This window comes from Citrus sinensis, chromosome 5 (genome assembly GCF_022201045.2).
Source record: "Citrus sinensis cultivar Valencia sweet orange chromosome 5, DVS_A1.0, whole genome shotgun sequence".
Taxonomy (NCBI): Eukaryota; Viridiplantae; Streptophyta; class Magnoliopsida; order Sapindales; family Rutaceae; genus Citrus; species Citrus sinensis.
The window spans coordinates 27,678,941-27,697,833 of NC_068560.1; the positions used below are offsets into that span (position 1 = coordinate 27,678,941).

Genomic DNA, 18,893 nt, shown 5'->3' on the forward strand with positions numbered 1-18,893 from the left:
GACATTAATCCATAGAGTTATCAAGACCGACATTCGATGACGTAATCACATAAAGTTGTGCTTATGCCTACAAAATGGCTGAATACTCTTTAACTGGACTACAAATAACAAACGAGTAAAATGGAGCAGCAGAAGAAATTACCATTGGCTGATGGTTATTGCAGGCCTTATGAGAATTCCTCAAGGGCCTCCTTTGCTAAACTTCCCATTGGTCTCGATATTACTGCTCTGCCATGCCCTTATACCGTAAAGTAATTCCTCTGTTAAAAAATCTTGCTTTGACAATCTCAGTAATTGAACATGCTCAATAAATCAGTCTCAGTTTGATGCATTACAAAAATAATCAACCACACAATGGGCTGATGATTATCTACAATTGAAAATTAGCAAATGAAGAGGAGAGAGCAACTACAAAATGGCTGAATAACTAACCAATTCGATTCCTTATTGCACCATGCCTGAATCCTGTCCTCTGATCGGTTTCATCTCAGTACTGTAGGCCTCTTCCCGTCTTCCATATCGCAAGACACTTCACCTAGCCCAAAACATACCGTTCTTAGCTTGAAAATGGAAAGTCTCATGCAGTTCAGAAATCAGAGGAATTAACCCACTTATGACCATCGTGTGTGTATATAGTAGACGATGTCATCGATACTTATTTTGTCACAAAATTAGTTAACATACACTGATATATAAAGCTGAAGTAATTAGATGTCTAATGAGTGTTTAAGATATTACAAATTAAAATGTTGCATACTCTGGACATTAACATAACATAAAATTTGATCCACAATTTACTCAATTTCTGAGTTAGCTTACCAAAAGTATTGTAGCTGAAATAACCAAATCAACCCAGGTCCTTATATGGAGCCCCTGCGCGTCAATTAAAGTAAAAGCTTGATCCTCTGTTTTCCGAAATGGTCAAACAAACATTAAACCAAAATGTTGAAGTCTCTTTCTTTTGCAATTCTAGCTCTAACTGATGAGATTGATCGAAAAGAACAACCAACATTAAGATTAATTTTTATTTCCATTACTAGGAAATAGAGAATTAAATGGAATTCTCTCAGTAAAGCTCACCAATATCTGTCTCCGTCATCACATGGATATATCAGACTAGCTATCTAATCCTTTTATTTTATTTTTTTCCTTTTTCATTCAACAGCTTCAGCATTTAACAAGAAAGCTCGGGCTCCTACAATGCTTAGGCCTCATCACGATTAAGTACTCGTACGGTAGCGCAAGTAGCAGGCCTGGCACCAGTCTGGATCTGCTAGAGAAAAAAATTTTACACATGCGCCCTGAAAATCTGTTACATAAATTATGTCCTAATAATCAGCAATAATTCAAAGATGCGGATAAAAAAACACTATAATGTACAAACATACACCTTGTTTATATTTTTTGTATCACAGGGACATAAACTCCTCAAGAGTCAAGTCCGACATTTAATTCAACCCATAAACTTGTGCTTGTAGCCCGCATAAATGGTTAAACAAATATTATCTTTTCGACTTGAAGATTGGATTACAAATATATAATAGGAAAGTAAAATGGAGGAGGAGAAAGAAATTACTGCCAAAAATAAAATTACCCGTAGGAATTTTATTTGGTTAGTAATTGAGAAAGAAATTACCTTAGGTGATGGCTGAAAGGAATTTAGATCTATCAAAAATAGATGTAAGCAATTAAAAATAAAAAATTAATTACTTAATTAATTTTTTCAGAAGTACTGTTCACTGTTACTGTTTGCGATTCTGTTTACCACAACTGTTTACAGTTACTGTTCATCCACATAAAAAATATTAATTTTCCAAAAACACAGCAAAATGCAGAAAATAAATGATACAGAGATTTTTACATAGTTCGAATTAATCAATCCTACATCCATGAGGGCACGCCAAGATGAAAAGCAATTCACTAAGTTGAGATGTTACAACATATGGATTTACCAAACTTAAGACTCTCACTTATAGTTTATCACCATACAATTTACTCAACTTTAGACTGAATCTGCTTCTCTTAAATAATTGCTACCCCTCTTGATCCACGATCCTCAAGGCACTTCGCAAAGTGATCAATGGCAATTCTTCAATTCTTCAATGTCTAGTGATCCAAGATCCATATAGAGTCTCAACAGAGATGAAAAGAAGATAATAAAACAAATCAACACAACATGGTGCGCCAAATTCGGATTCTCTAGGGACGAGGCCAAACTTTGCTTCTCTACTTTATGCTCTGCGTTGTGCCTGTCTTTAATTGTGAAATACCTCTCTTTATATAGGCACTAGGGTTTCACCAAAATAGCAAGTTTGAAAAGACTTAGATACTTTCCAAATAAGAGTTTATTTCCTCTTATAATTCCTATGAATCTAAATAGGAATAAATATGATCTTCTTGCATTACTTGTCTCCTAAGAAATATCTAGAGCATTTAATGACTTCTTGTTTGAACCAACTTCTTGCTCTAAATAGATCTCATGCGCCAATAATAGAATCCCACCATTAATTGACTTGCTAAAATAGACATTTAAATAAATTAGGAAACAAATATTCCTAATAAATTGGAATCTCACTAAATTAGGGAATTAATAAATTAATCCCTATTACAATATATGCAATAAATAAACTTCCAATTTAACTAGACTTGCCATAAAATACCAACACTATAAATAATGGACTTAACAATGGCGATGGTACTTGCGGCACTCGTTTTAAAAATCCTCAAGGTTCGAATTTGACATATTGGTGATTGATTAGGATGCTGGGAATGTGGCATATCTTGGGGCAGTCCTCTCCTGTTTCCTTTCTGTGATGTTTTTCTAAAACAGAACATGAACTAATATCCGAATCCTGTAGTGTTGTTTGTTGTGCGCGGAATGTGGAATCATAACTTGTGTTTGTGACGTAATGAGATTGCAGTGCATTCGTAGAGTGTACACTTATCTGCCATTTCGTCGGAACAAATTTTTTTACTTCTCTTAAAATTTGCATAATAAATAGCAATATGGACAAGTACCTACTTATGAAAGTGTTAAGATATTTTTACATTTCTTCTTTTTTTTTAAGGAGTAAAAGTGATTATTCATTTTGTTGATGCCCATTTACTCTATAAATGCCACCATGATCACTGAGATATGTTCATGAATAAGCATCTACCATCAGATCGATTCGAAAACGGAAAGGAATAGAGAAATAAAAGGTGAAACAAATGAAATAATTAAGGAGAGGAACGAGATTCCATTGTCTGGTTATAACTGGAAATCAAGCATGAAAAAGGAATTGGTTTTTCTTTTTTGGTTGACAGAATACACTTTCAACTAGAAGAAAAAAAAAATTGAATTTGATATTTAACAGAAAATTCAAATAAAATCAAATTCATTTGTAATTTAAGTTCATTTCATTCTTAAAATTTTTATGACATACATACATATCAAATTCATGACTTGTATTAAATCCCCAGAAACTAGTTGCAGAACTAGTGGGAAATCAAAAATTTTTTAGTGGAAACAAATACGAAACTAGTCCTCAAATTATTGTGTAATGCATTTTGCAAGCAATTTGATAGCCTGATTATGTTATCCACGTCTTGAACTTTTCAAGTTATGACGTGTCAGGATTTGTTGCTAAACCATTCAATTATGAAATTTTGCTACTCAATCTTGTATTGTTGTATTTCCTTGCTTTCAGTTTTCTTGATCAGAACAAACAACATAAATAATGATGCTATATTAAAAAAAAATTAAAAGAATTTCACTCGCCCTTCATTTGTTATCAACAATATGATATTGCCTGGGATCTTTCCGCTTAATCTTCCAGTGCCCATTAGCCAAACTTGCATTCTCAGCAATTCTTCTCCATTTCTTAATCCTTTTATCCATATGCTTTGTTAATGCACAGTACTGTTGCAATTTCTTAGGCATTGCATCATAAACTTGCCACCATTTCTTATGAGCTGAATCACTGGCAAATACATGGCGACTCACCATGTCCCAATTGCAATCATAGTCCTTGTAACACATCCATGGCTTTAACCCCAGATAATGAATTGCGTAAGGACCATCACCCACTTGATGTTCCTTATCGCCTTGCTTTGAAAACACCTTCAAATGGTTGATTCTCTTAGGCAACCTATGCCACCATGTGAACACTTCATTGAGAAATCCCTGGTCACCCCCATTGTATGACGAAACCTTAAAGCTTTTCAACATCAAATCTTCAAACTTGCACAATGATGGCTCAATCACCATCACCCCAGAATTGAACAACACTTTGTCATTACCTGCTGCTGATAATTCAGGGTAAAAGAAGAACTCATCGATGTTTTTGAGTACTAAAAGATCAGAATCAATGAAGATAATTTTATCATATTCAATGAGTTGCCATACTCTAAGCTTGCTGTAATTCCACTCATTGTATGAATCTTTCTTGGCAAATGGGCTACCTATGCGCGAAATCCACTTGGTTTTCCATCCGGCAGCTCTCAGGCCACGGAGAGACTGGCCACTTATTGATTTATCATGAAGAAGAACGAGATCTCTGGTCGAGTTTTTTGGATTATGCTTTGCGCCAAAGCTATTGCACCGCATGCATAAGCTTCTGATGAATGTAGAACGGTTACATAAGCTTCTCTTTGATGGTACGTTGTGTAGTTCAGTTTTGCTAGTCTTGCTTGTGACATAAAATATCTCCATATTTCTTTGCCTGTAAATCAAAATAAAAGCACTCAAATATTAATTTTAGGTTAATTTTGTAAAATTAAGAAAAATGAATTACATATGAAGGTTTTGAAGAAGTCGTGGCGTCCGGATTAGGTTATACTTTCACTGAAATTGAAAGTGCAATTGTCTAATGCCACATAAGTCTTAATTAGGAAATTGATTTATGTTGGCTGAGTTACCAAATTTTGATGCCTTGCCAAATTTTCACACAATCAGAATCATGACTGCTGCCTGTATACATTCTGTGTCTGTAGCTTATTACAACTCTTTAAGGATATCAAAATTGAAGAACCGGTCAAATTTAAACCAATTACACCTGTGCACGAGTTGTGCATATTTAATTTGGATTTGCCTCATTTATTAATGCTGAACGAATAATTTACTAAAATTTGAAACTAAAGAAAGTAGTAAATTAATGACCCACCATGACCATATAAATCACCCACTAACCTTTTTTTTTTTTTTTTCCTCAGAACACCTCAAATTTCTGAAGAAAAATTAAATAAAATCTCCTGCATCCATTTCTTGTGAACATTTTATATTTTTTTATATGCAACAAGTTTTCATTAAAATTTAAGATTCTATCCTCTAGAATAAACTCCAAAACATATCGATTAAAATCATAATATTTTCGTTCTCACTATAGATTCGCCTATATAAACGACCATTAAAGTAGGAAAAAAAAAATAAGAATAAGAGCTTAAATACTACTTCGTAAATAATCAAGAAATATGACAAGCAACAAGAACAACAACTACAAATTCATAAAGATTTTTACGAAATTTTAAGTCACATTTTAATGCATATAACATTGTAAAATTCTTGGAACTGAGTACAAACAGTAAGTTAGCATTTAGTTGGAAAATTGTACAGGGGATTTTCTTCTTCAAGTGATGACCAAATTTTCTTCAGTTTCCAAACTACTCGCTATCTAAAACACAAACAAAATGTTTTCGAGAAACCAGGGAAAAAAAAAAAAAACGAAGCAAAACTCACCAGTTTGAGCATAAGCAGGAGATTCACTTGCAACCTAAACACATCCCTCATCCCACCACCTGCATCTCCATCTCCTCGGCAGGGAACCCTAGCCACTATCACGTCGAGGTACCGGTAATCCTGCGCCGGCATGGGTATCTCCGGGCACGCCGGTGGGGCCCACTTGTGATCTTCATCAATCCACTCCGGGAAAAAGTCTTCCCACTTTTTATCCTCACCCACATGGTCGAAACGTACGTGAACAGTTTCAACATGCATGTCACCACGTACGCCATCATCATTGTCGTCGTTTATATTTACTAAACCAACTTTAATTTTGTGACCGTTGATGTGTTTTTCGACAATATCGAGCCATTTGGGTCTGTGTATTAAGTGGTTAGTATTATATTTATTATTTGGCTCGTGAGCCAAATGGTGTTGTTGGTTAGGTTTGAACGACAAAACGACAAGGAAAAGCGAGAAGGAGAGGAGAAGAAGAGAGATTATGAACAGGGGCGGATCCAGGATTTGAAAGTACCCCGGGCTAATTTAAAAGGAAGGTTATATTGTAAAGTGAACATAAAATTTTATAAGAAAAAAATAAAATGCACATAATAAGATGAGAGCATTAGAAATCTTACACTAAATAATAATTACTTTAAACAAAATAATTATATAAAAATAAAAAATAAAAATGTAGTCAATACAAAAATATAACTAAAATTGTACTTTTCGCGGCTTCAAACAATAAAATTCATCAATTATGGATTCTGGAACAATAATATCTGCAATTTCTCTTTCAACATAGACAACCATACAATTTGAAAGAAACTCATTTTCCATCTTATTGCGAAGTGATGTCTTGATAAGGCTCATGGCTGAAAATGCACGCTCTGTTGTGGCTGTAGACACTGGAAGAGTCAACACTAGACGAATTAATCTATCAATCAAGAAATAGTGTTGTGACTTCTTTGTTTCAATTAATCATCGACATAACTCAGAAAGTGATGCAACTTGTTGAAAAAGTGGATGAGAAAGCACATCAAACTTGTAATGCTCCAATTCTCTTCTCAAAGCAAAAATCTCATTTGCAGTGAAATCATGAGGATAAAATTTCTCAGCAAGACAACAAATACGATCTATATCAAATAATTTAAACCCATCGATTGGATCCAAAGCCGAGCTTAGAGTAAGGAGTTCCATAGTTTGCTCTGGGAACCTGCTATTTATCTCTGTCAATTGAAAATCTATTACATCATTAAATATATCAAAGTGATAATGATGCTCAACTGTAATATAATCTTTTTGTTGACAAGAGCGTCTTGTACCTTCCATATAACGAACACTCATATCAGCCACACTAATGTCATGCTTTCCACAAAATGATTCCACACTTCTAACAAAATCATCCCAACCATTATCTCGAAATTCTTGCAAAAGCCTTTTAGTACTTGTGATATAATTCAAAGCATTCAAGATGTCTAAAGATTTTGCTTGTAATGCTCGGCAAAGAATATCAGAGATCCCAAGAACTCTATGCAACAAAAGTAAAATGAACACAAACTCGAAGGATTTCATTTCTCTATACGCACCTTTAGCTTCTCCACGCATATCTCGACTGGGCCCATCATTAATCATCTTTCTTAGAACTTCAAGAGTTGCACCAAACATCTCAATAAGGGGTGTCAATACTAGTTGGAGTATCAACTTTCTCAAATTCAGCTCTTTGAGATTTAAGAGAACTTGAGGCATCAATATTGCACGGAGAACTTGTTTCATTTGATGATTGACCGCCATTTACTTTGGCAAAGAATGAAAGTAGAGTTTCCTCGGCTTGGATTTATCGGACATTATAACCTATAAATTACCATAACATGAAACTACATAAGAATTAATAAATTAATTAATAATTACAATTTACAAGCTTAATTAGCATGCTTAAATAAATTAAACAATTCAATTTTTTTCATCTTTTCCATTATAAAAAAAATTATTAGTGAAAAAATAACCATAATAAATCAACTCAAACTAATAAATCACAAAACTTATTAAAAAAAAGCCAATCAAATATTCAAAATAATATACAAGCTTAATTAACATGCTTAAATAAATTAAACAATTTAAATTTTTTTAATCTTTAATTATTAAGCCAATCAAATAATTTAATTATTAAACAATTAATAATTCCATTTTAAAAGTTGTACAACTATTAAATTCAATTTGCTTGAGTTTTACCAGGACATATATGGATAGCAATCAAAATTGAAACTTTACAAACTAATGAATCAAAACAAATTACAGAGCAAATCAGCAAAACCAATCACAAAAACTAAATAGCCAATTACAAATTCAAAATAATGAATCAAAATAAAATATAGAGCAAACTAGTAAAATCCATCACAAAAAAATAAGATTTTTATATAAGTTGTGAAAGCATACCAGTAGAAAAACATGCAAAGCCCAAGAAATTGGAAGACGAAGCAGATGAAGAATCGTGAAGAGGACAATCGATTTTTTTAATTCTTGGCTTTGAGAATTGTTGTCGGTTGAGAGTAAAGAAAAAGTGAATTAGGTAAAGATTCTTTCCTTTTTTTTAGTTTCAATGGCACTCTTGTAATTAATTATTAGTGGCATGATTGTAATTTTAACTAACATATTTGATTTTTTTTTCCTTTTCTATACCGGGCTACAGCCCGGTATAGCCCACTAATGGATCCGCCTCTGATTATGAAGAGCTTTTGACTGAAATTTGTGGGTTTGTTAGAAGAAGATGATGATGAAGCTGCAGCCATTTGATTGAATTTTGCTTCACGTCTTTGTTGAAAGTTGAAAGATTTGTTTTGAGTCGACATTTTGTTTTAAGTTATATCCAACGCATCGAATTGGAATGAAAAGATTGCATTGCAGCATGTTGAGCTTTGTCAAATTGTCTTCTTATGTGTAGGTATTTTATTTTCACACGCATTTGATGCGCGTGGGTAGGTTTACTAAATGTATTTCCTTTTTATTATTATTAAGATTAAAATTTACTTCTAAGTTGTCAAATTAGGCTTCTGATAAGGCAACAAACATAATACACTTGTTACTCATTTCCAACTCTCGACAAATTTACCAATGGGCCTTTGGTCCAATGGGAGAAGTCTTGCAACTTACAATGTTGAGTGCAAGGGTTCGAGCCTCCATAAGAGCATTATGGAGGTTAGTTTTAGTTCTTCCTCAATTATCAATTAATTGAGTGGAGACAGTCTCTCCCTTAAGACATGTGAGTGGAACAGGCACTCCTCGAATATTAGAGAGGGTTTAAAATATCTGGACATATACTTCAGTGTGTCAATGTATGGTGGTGATCCCAGTTATATAATATGATTTTAAATATTAATTGTAATGTCTGATGTAATGTCAGTAATATCTGTATATAATAGACTTCAAAAAAAAAAAACTCTCCACAAATTTTATTATTTTTATCTTATATTTCCACAGCCATTAGATTTTTATTATACAATTGTTATTTACTTATATTTGTTACCTTATTTTGCAAGGTAACAAAACCCATCAAATTATGAATAAAATCTTTTACGCTACACAAAAAAATTATTTAGTGCACGTAAGAGAAAAATTATTTGTATCAGATTAGATATACATAACTTGATGGAAATGAAATAATATAATTGTAAAAATTAACAAAGTAAAATAAATTATACGCAACTATCTAAGACTTATAAATTCTTAAAAATTCTTTCTCTTTGTATATGGTAAGGTAAGAAATTTGAGATCCATCTTCTGTTCGAAAAAACATTATGTCCAAACTCAAAGTCTTTCCTTAGTGAAGCAAAGAAATTCGTACCAACAATATGATCATATAAGCAAATTATTCGTGACCAACAATAAGAAAATTATGTATCATACATAAGTCAATAATGAGATTTTTTTTAAAAGTTAATTATAGTATAATTGAATATTAACTTAATTTTCTCCTACCCATGTGAGCTAAGTGGTACATAAGAATGAGGTTTTTTGAATAATAACAAAAAGTGCAATAAAATATATTTATCTAAACTAAACGCTACATAAAAGTTCCTTTTATATACTACTCTCTCTCCCCCCCTACAATTTAGGTATTTTTTTTAAGTTCATTTTTTAAAAGATTGGAGAGTGGATTAAATCTAAATCGATTTTTTTTAGCCTTTACCTCCCTTAAAATTCAAAATCTATTAGCTGGTTAAATAAAAGTACTTGAAAATTATTTGACTAAATCATTGAAGGCATAATTTAGACACTGATAAATAGTTAAAAATTTTCAATTAAATATGATCATCTAATGGCGTTCTTAAAGTTCCGTAATCGCAGCCAGTACAATGGTTCTATCAAATGAAATATTTCTATCCAAAATCAATTTCTTTTTTATCATATGGAATTAATCGATTTGGAATTGTAGATTTTTAATAGATATAATAAATACCTGAATATTTTGATAATATTCTAAAATTATCGTTGAGTTAGTGTGTGGCTTCGGGAGTACTGTCATGAACTTGGTCAATTTAACAAATATAACGTAACCCATGGTATCATCAAAATATGTGCAACCTTGCTGAGTAGAAACCAAATCAGATTAGGGAAATTATCTCTGTTGTCTTGGTCAATCTTTTGTGACTTCATCAATAGACATAACATGTAGCCACGCCACAATTTTTAATTTTAATTGGAATGCTTAGAAGTCTATTAAAAATTATAATGTAACCTAACTAAGAATAATATCAATTATTCTATTTTAATATAATATTTAATTAAACTATTGCCATCATTGTACTTAGTCATGGCTCATATGTGGATCCACTAATTGTTTCACACCGTTAATTGATTGAGGGACGGTCAAGATTTGATTAAATATTGGAATTGGTATGCGATCTCATTAAAGTTGACTTCTAAAATTGCATTCTCAATTATTCCGATTTAAAAAACAAGAATGATAATATGATAGTTACGTTTTAATATTCTACGTTTGAAATATTATGTTTCTTCTCAAAGCTGCAAATCTCATTTACATTACCTGGTCAAAGACTTCTTGAAATAAATTATTTATGCTATTAATTCAGTTAGTTAAGGATATACTTTAAATGATATGACATTTAATCAACCAACGATACAACATATATCGATTTAATATTAAGATTTATAAACATAATGAGACGACAAGATCAATACTCAACATACAATTTATTTTTAATACAATTTCTTTCATAAATATTGATACAATAATATTGAATCAATGTCATGTCACTTGGTTTACTTTATTTACTTATTACTTAACTCTTTTAGTATCCATACGTCACTCATTAAACTCGTATGTATTTTGTATGCATAAAATTATTGAGAATAGAATTCATAGAGTTCAACTCTTGTGCATGAACTTAGGATTTCTCTATTAAGTTTACTTGGATATGATTATATTTTATAGGGGTGTTCAGAATCCAATCCGATCCGCTCAATCCGTCCGATCCGCTCAATCCGATCCGTATAAATCCGATCCGTGGATTGGTGGATTGGATATGGATTTACTTCTGTAAATCCGCAGAAATCCGTGAATCCGCAAAAAAAAAAAAAAATATATATATATATATATATATATATATTAAATTAAAAAAATTATTATAAATTTAATTACAAAATTATAAATGTGACATTACATAGTTTCATAAGCACTATAACATATCTTAGCCATTATCCAATAATAATATAAAATGAAAAATAATTAAATAATCAAATATATAAATATAACTTGTAAAAATTGTAAAACAAAATAAAAGCAAAGTCACACGCAGTAGCAAAAGAAAAGTAACATAACGCTAAGTCACCAACAATTTGCAAAGTCACCCAAAAGCAAAGTAACATGACGCCAAGTCACCAACAATTTACAAACAAAAAATCCTAAGCTTCCCCGCCGTCACACACACTAGCAACACTCAATACTGGTTGGATACACTCTCGACACGGATTTGAAGGACATTGGCCGCGCGATTTCGGCGAGAGCAAACCATCTTCTTTCCTAAGTCCATCGAGCCACTTCACATTCACTGGTTCCAGCTGAATAATTTCACTATCACAACCTTCAAGATCGCCACCCGTACGGCTTCTCCCGGTTCCCATCGTGGACGGCTTCGTAATCATGACTTTTCGACAGGCGCAACAGCCCTGATGAAGGATCAGACTATGTTTGGTTTCTGAAACTTCACCATTTCAATTAATTGTGGCTTTATTTGAACAATTAATTTCAGTGTTATATTAACGTATTATTGTAACTTTATTTGAACAATTAAGCTTGGTGTGTTATATTTTGAAACTATGAACGTATTATTGTAACTTTATTTGAATAATTAATCTTGATGTGTTATATTTGAAATTTTAAATGTATTATGTTAGCTTTATTTAAACAATTAATTTATTTAAATTTTATTCAATTTTAAATTTAATTGATAGCAAAATTATTTTTATATTAGATTTTTTTTATTTCATTAGCTGGAGAGAACTAAAAATTTTTAATTCGAAAACTAATGCACAAAATGGTGGATTAGATATGGATTGAGTTAAATTCGCATCCGATCCGCAGACGTATGGATTGGATATGGATTGAGTCAAATCCGTATCCGATCCGCAGATGTATGGATTGGATTTGGATTGAATTTTATCAATCCGTGGATTGGATTGGATTGAAAAATTATAATCCGCAAAATCATGGATCGGATATGGATTGATATCCAATCCGTAAAATCCGATCCGCGAACACCCCTAATATTTTAGTTCTAGTTTATGACCTCTTCTAATTTTTTTTCTATTACATATGATTTTCATTAAATCACAACTCTAGTTGGCATTTCACATCACCCGCAATTGATTAGTTGCTTTCTAATCCAACAAAATTAATATGGAAAGAAATAAATGGCAAGCGATAAATATTCCAACATTATGTATTACGCTGAAGATTAAGCCAATCCCACTACTACAAAACTGAATTTCTTTGACAGAATGCTTTTTCACATGATCATGTATGTGTCAAAGTTTTGTGACAGATATATTATTTTGCTGATGTCGCAAACACAATCGTTTCAAAATCTTTAGAGGCCTTGAAATTTTGATTATTCTATAAGAGAATAGTTACAAAATTCTGTCACTAATAGTAAGTTAAGTGATTCTTGATAGAATACTATCAAAACATTTATATAAAATCTCACATTTTAATATTTTACAAAAATGTGTTTTAAAGATTTTAATTTTTTTGACATAATTCTACCGATGAACTTTTTTTTTTAATTTTTAATTCCACTTAGGCATTGAAAATGACATAGTTTTAAAAGATTTCAATGACTTAACTGATATGAATATCAAATATGAGGTTTTACAATTAAAATATCAAATAGTGGCAAAATGAGCGCCCAAAAAGTGCGGCAAATCAAAATTATTCAAAATTCATCTCTTCAATCCCTTTTTTTTTATTTTAGAGGGAAAAATTTTTTATGTACCACTGAAATAAAATTAACCCAAAAACATTCTGTAATTGAAAGCTTGGAACGAATTTCACGCCTCTCGCCTTCTCTTTCACGCATTTCGCATTCCTTTTTCGCATTAACACATAAAAGGAGAAACAAATGGAATAATTAGAGAGAGGGATGAGATTCCATTTATTGTTTGGTTATAAGTACTGGAAATGAAACACGAGAAAATAATTGAGTGTTTTTTTTTTGTTAACTTAAAAATACGTATTTTCTGTATTTGATATTTAATAGAAAATTCAAAGTAAAATCAAATCCATTTGTAATATAAGTTCACTTCATTCATAAAATTAAACATATAGAATAAAATTTATAAATGTTACTTATACAAATACATATTACTATTCAAAATAATAAAAATTTTGCATTGGAAACAATTTTGAAAAAAAAAATAAAAGTTTTTAATGGAGAAAGGAATTGTGGAGGGAAAGTTTGATAGAAGATGCACACTAGATAGTTTTGGAATTATGTATACCGTCAGTCATTTTATTAAAAAAATGAAAATAATTTGATCAGCCACTAGAGTTTTACTTCAGTGATTTTCTCAATACGACGTACGGTCCTCAGAACCTTATCATGATGCATGTATATTCTAAGCTTCACGACATCATATTAAAAACGTTTAGCTATGACTATAATTTGAAATTTGTTTTATTCAATGAATGTTACATTTACTGGTATGTTAACAGCTAATAACTGAATTTGACTCATTTTTATGTAAATTTTAAGCTAATAACTGAATTTGACTCATTTTTATGTAAATTTTATAGACCCACCGATTCACCATTTTTTAATGTTATGATCATTGTAGGCATGTTATTTTTTAAATTATGACTCCATGCGAAATCAAAATTAAAATTTCACCGTCTTTTTATTGGATTTGGTTATGATAATCAAATAACACAATAATCAAACATAAGGCAAAAAAATTTACGTGATTCGACATATTAATTAATATGCCTACATCCACGGGTGGTGATACTAATAAGCCACTATATAATGAAAAAGTGTACAAATAATAATAAGCTCTCAGATGAGCCAAAAAAGAAAAAAAAGAACACCAAGATCAACACTCAAAAATCAAAATCAATCAATCCCCAGCGGTTTGGCCTCACAAGAGCTCTCTCTGCGTTGTGCTTTTCCTCATTCATTCTCTTTACAAATACAAGGCTCGCAAAAAAAAAAAACAAAACGAATTACTGAAAACATACATAACAGATTAAAAAAGCACGCGCCGCGCCCGTCCCCCAATTCCTGCTTTGCGACGCCATTTCGTAATTCCTTTTTGGCTGAAAAATTAATATCGCTTTCCCCAACAAAACAAATGAATCGGTTAGACAAATATATCTAATTATAATGGACATTGTTAAATTAATGAAGAAGAGTAGAGAGAGAGCAAACGAGAAGGAAAGCGTATACAAATTATAATTACTAACCAGAGTTATTAGCACCATTACATATATATCCCTGCTGAATCCCCTCCTCTATTCACCATTCGTTTCTAAAATGGATTAAAAAATAACTACTAATTAATTTTAATTAAAATAGAGTGAGACACGCAATGCATGCAGGAGATCTAGAAATAAATTACCCGTCGCGGTGGGTAATGATGATTGTAATTGACTAATTGCAGCCGCGCGCTTTCAGTCGATGTAGAGTTCGGGAATGTGGCGTATGTTAGGCCAGTCCTTTCCTGTCAAGCGTTCTTCTAAAATAGGACATCCCATCCGAATGATCAATTTCTGGAGCGTTGTCTTCTGAAGAAGGTGATCGGACAGTGCTTCTAAGTTAGGGCAAAATTGAATAATCAAGGAAGAAAGACGTGGCATGATCATGATTTCTCCCTTTATTGCAGTCTCGATATCCCACTCTTCCAGTTCTTCCATATAAATAAATTCCAGCTGTTTCAATTTGGGAAAGGCAATAACTGAGGAGCCATCCGTATCACTTTCTACTCCCAGAAATTCATTATCCACTCTTTTCACGCTTTCCATTCTGCAAATTTCAAGATCTTCAAGGGACGGCAATTTTCCCAAAGGAGGCAAATGCTCACAATTTCTGCACCCCCAGAGACGTAAAACCCTCAAATTGGTTAGTGACATGATCCAATTTTTGGGAACAACATTCCTCCTGCCTCTGTAATCACCTATCACTAATTTCTTTAAATTAGGAGGTGGTCCCAAGGCTTCAAGAAGCCGTTCATCTTCATCCTCCTCATTCTCCCTCCTCCCAGCTTGATCAAAATAAAGTTCCAGTTGATCTTCATCCTCCTCATTCTTCCTCCTCCCAGCTTGATCAAAATAAAGTTCCAAATGAGAAAGATTTTTCTTTTTCTCAAGTTCAGCCCTTCTAGCCTCCCCAGCATCTGACACACCACCCAGCCCACGTATCCTGCAGTCTCGAAGGCTGTTAAGCTTTTTAAGAGACCCAAGGCTACATGCTCTGCCATACCCTCCGCCCACAACAAACTTCGTCACCCTCCGAAGCCTGATTAATTCCCCAATCCCTACCGGCAAGTACCTTAAAGATGCAGTCGCCGCATTGTCTAAATACATCAGCTTTCTTAACCTCCCAATCCCTTGAGTTAATTCTCTAAGATTTTGACAATCACTAACATCTAAACATTCTAAATTATACAACTCACACAACGTCTCCGGTAATTTTTCTATCTCCCTTTGACCGCACAAACTAAGATTTTTCAAATGTATCAATTTTTCTATATTTGTTGGAATTTCCTTGATGTCATTCACACTTGACCACCTCTCACTCCCCTCAAATAATTGAGGTAGGACTTCACTAGACCATGAATATTCATCACTTTTAACTAAGAAGCTACGCAATCCTCGCAATCTTTTAACATTATCCCAAATATTGGAGATCGGAACCGAAGCCCCCCTACGTAGAGTTAACAGTAAATGAAGGATTTTTTTCTCCCCGAAAGAGCTAATAGCTAACTCTTCACCACTATGAATTTCTACAGTTAAACATTCATTACTACATAAATATTGGGCAAAGTCGTGCACGATATCGTGCATTTTGCAAGTAGAGATTTCACCATCATCACCTCTGTCAAAATCCTGAAAGAATGAACGGTTAGCTAAGATGTTGAAATACTCTTCACCAATATCCTCCATCTCTTTGGCTCCTTTCTCACTAAGATAACCTTGTGCCATCCATAGTTCAATTAACTTATGCTTCCATATTTTATAGTCTTTCGGCAAGACGGCACAATATGAGAAACAACGCTTTACCTTGGAGGGTAATTCTTTGTAACTCAACAATAGAGGGGCTAAAAGACCTTTCTCAATTGCTTCTAGTTCCCATATCTCACTCTCTAAGATATTTTGCCATTCTTTTTCAGTGTTTTTAGACAGCAAGAGACTAGCAATTGTCTTTGCAGCTAAAGGTAAGCCCTTGCACTTTTTTACAATTTCTCTACCAATTTTTTCTAAATTTTCACGTTTTCCTATGGTCTTACCAGAAATCGCCAACGACTGAAACACCGACCAGCATTCCATTTCAGACAATACATTGACAGAGATAACATGAGTTGATCCCATAATACGGGCAACTGTTTCTTTACGTGTGGTAATTAAAATTTTACTTCCATGGAGACCATTCTTAAAACATTTGTAGAATGGTTCCCACTTATAGTAATCTTCGTTCCACACGTCGTCTAAGACAAGAAAAAATTTATTCCCTTCAACGCATTCTTGAATGTGTTGCATGAGAGAATTAAACTCTACAAGGTCTTTGGCAGAATCTCGCTTCAGAGCCTCTATGATTGCTCTAGCGATTCTGAACTCATCAAAAGGATCTGACACACAGACCCATATTCTTTCATCAAAATGTTTTTTAACATCATCGTTGTTGTAGGCAAATTGAGCAAGAGTTGTTTTGCCTATGCCCCCCATCCCAACAAGTGAGATGATACAAGGGCCTTTCTGTTCTTTACTACTCTCACATAACAACCTATTAACGAGTTCGTTCTTCTCTTTTTCTCTACCAAATATCTCGGACTCATCAATTGAGGAGATACTTGGCACTCGTTGATCCGCTCTCTCATTACTCTTGGTAACATTCACAGCAAAACCAAACTGGTCTTTCTGTTTGGCAATATGATCAAGAGTTTCATTGATTTCTTTTATCTTCAGAGCAATGTCACGACGTAAGACAAGTTGTTTGCAGCCAAAGCAAGAGGCAGGAGAAAAGAAGGAACATACCTTCTCCAAACAAACGAGAGCATCATTCTCAGGATCATCATCCACTCCATCGATTTGCAGTTTGAGTCTTGCAGTGCTCCACTCACCTAACAAATCTTCCATGTCGTAACATGTGCATCTGAGTCGATCGAGCCAGAGTCTGACAGTTTCCTCCTTTACTTCCCTTTTCTCTGCATCATTCAGCACAGCTCGAATGGATCGGAAATTGCTGGTCAGCTTCTCCACTTCCTTTTCGACGCCCGTTACCAGCCTCACTTGTTCCTTCGCCTCTTCAACAGCCATTGAAATCAGCTGCTCCAAGATAGGGGAAAGGATCGCATCAACCATGGTGAAAAAGAAAAAAGAGAGAGAGAAGAAATTGATGGTGAATTGTTGCAAAAGTAAGTAGCTAATGCTGAAAGAAATGAAGGAGCTGATAATGTGGTGAAAATGTTGCCTTATTCTTTCACTTCTTATAGTACTGCAAGCAAAATTCTAATTTAGAAATATTTCATTTCAGCCCCTTGTGAAAGAAGCTACTGTTATTATTATTACTTTTTTTTTGTTTTTAATACCAGCAAAGAGTGAAAATGACGTACAGTTGTGGACAGGAAATAATAAATTGTTAGGTCCTACATCGGCGATTCACGCGGTATATGAAACTGACTAAGTTTTCTATGATCTCTTTTTAAATAATTGAACAAGTTGTTAGATAAATATATATGATCGTGTCGTCATATTGAGATTTGGAAGCATTTGCTTTACAATCACCCATGAACTTGATAATTTTTAGATTGTTTGATCTGAATTATACGTGTATTATTAGCTTAGAAATACCTTGACCATCTCTTTCTTATTTTCTTCTTCTTCTTCTTCTTTTTTCTTTTAAATTTGACTCGTTTTGCATAATTAGTTGAAAGGAAAGAATGAACATACTAATAAACTATGAAAACGCTGCCACATAATATTTTAAGATTCATATCGAACCACTTTATTTAGATTTTGTCATTTTACCAGATGTCTGATAGTGGGAGCTTAGAGTTTAATCTCTAACTTTGGTTGTGAAGTGTGAAAAATCAAATAATCTTTTCAACTCATTTTTTAACAAAAATAGATAACAATTCATCACCAGTTATTTCTCATTATGTATAAAATGATCAATCTAGAGCTGGAATTCACATGTTTTTCTATTTCTAATCATTTCAAAATATAATATGAACTTAAAAAAAAAAATCAAATTGTAATAAAGTGACATAAATATTAAAAAATGAAAATAAAAAGTAAAAAATGTAATGCAAAAAAAAGACAAAACCTTTTTGTTTGTTCTATTTATGGCATCATCTAAATATGAGAAATGTCATTGTGAACAACCATGTAATTGCAACACGTGAATACCATCTAATTATTCCGCGTAGAAGGCTAAAGTTTAACGTGTGATTCTCAAATTCTTTG

At 32.9% G+C, this 18,893-nt stretch overlaps 3 protein-coding genes and 1 pseudogene across 5 annotated transcripts; all 4 read right to left on the reverse strand.

Annotated features, from left to right (window-relative positions):
- Positions 1–3,740: 3,740 nt before the first annotated feature.
- Positions 3,741–4,767, reverse strand: LOC127902790 (putative UDP-glucuronate:xylan alpha-glucuronosyltransferase 4; annotated as a pseudogene).
- A 658-nt stretch (positions 4,768–5,425) lies between these two features.
- LOC127902409 (putative UDP-glucuronate:xylan alpha-glucuronosyltransferase 4) lies at positions 5,426–6,538 on the reverse strand. The gene is made up of 2 exons (XM_052441317.1): positions 6,414–6,538; positions 5,426–6,239 (listed from the first exon to the last, which is right to left on the reverse strand). Exons 1-2 carry the CDS (start codon positions 6,536–6,538, stop codon positions 5,648–5,650), a joined length of 717 nt encoding a protein of 238 aa, XP_052297277.1. The 3' UTR covers positions 5,426–5,647.
- LOC127902791 (uncharacterized) lies at positions 6,324–8,506 on the reverse strand. Of its 2 annotated transcripts, XM_052442863.1 has the most exons (3): positions 8,135–8,506; positions 7,024–7,552; positions 6,324–6,927 (listed from the first exon to the last, which is right to left on the reverse strand). In XM_052442863.1, the coding sequence occupies exons 2-3, from the start codon at positions 7,490–7,492 to the stop codon at positions 6,680–6,682; spliced, it is 717 nt and encodes a 238-aa protein (XP_052298823.1). In that variant the 5' UTR covers positions 7,493–7,552; positions 8,135–8,506; the 3' UTR covers positions 6,324–6,679. The 2 variants fall into 2 exon arrangements, with proteins under 2 accessions (XP_052298823.1, XP_052298822.1); XM_052442862.1 differs by having other exon boundaries at positions 6,324–7,552; positions 8,135–8,505.
- Positions 8,507–14,150: 5,644 nt separating this feature from the next.
- On the reverse strand, positions 14,151–17,979 carry LOC127902509 (putative disease resistance protein RGA3). 2 transcript variants are annotated; one of them, XM_052441733.1, is made up of 3 exons: positions 14,831–17,979; positions 14,676–14,740; positions 14,151–14,545 (listed from the first exon to the last, which is right to left on the reverse strand). In XM_052441733.1, the coding sequence occupies exon 1, from the start codon at positions 17,787–17,789 to the stop codon at positions 14,883–14,885; it is 2,907 nt and encodes a 968-aa protein (XP_052297693.1). In that variant the 5' UTR covers positions 17,790–17,979; the 3' UTR covers positions 14,151–14,545; positions 14,676–14,740; positions 14,831–14,882. The 2 variants fall into 2 exon arrangements, with proteins under 2 accessions (XP_052297693.1, XP_052297692.1); XM_052441732.1 differs by having other exon boundaries at positions 14,151–14,740.
- Between the last annotated feature and the right edge of the window lie 914 nt (positions 17,980–18,893).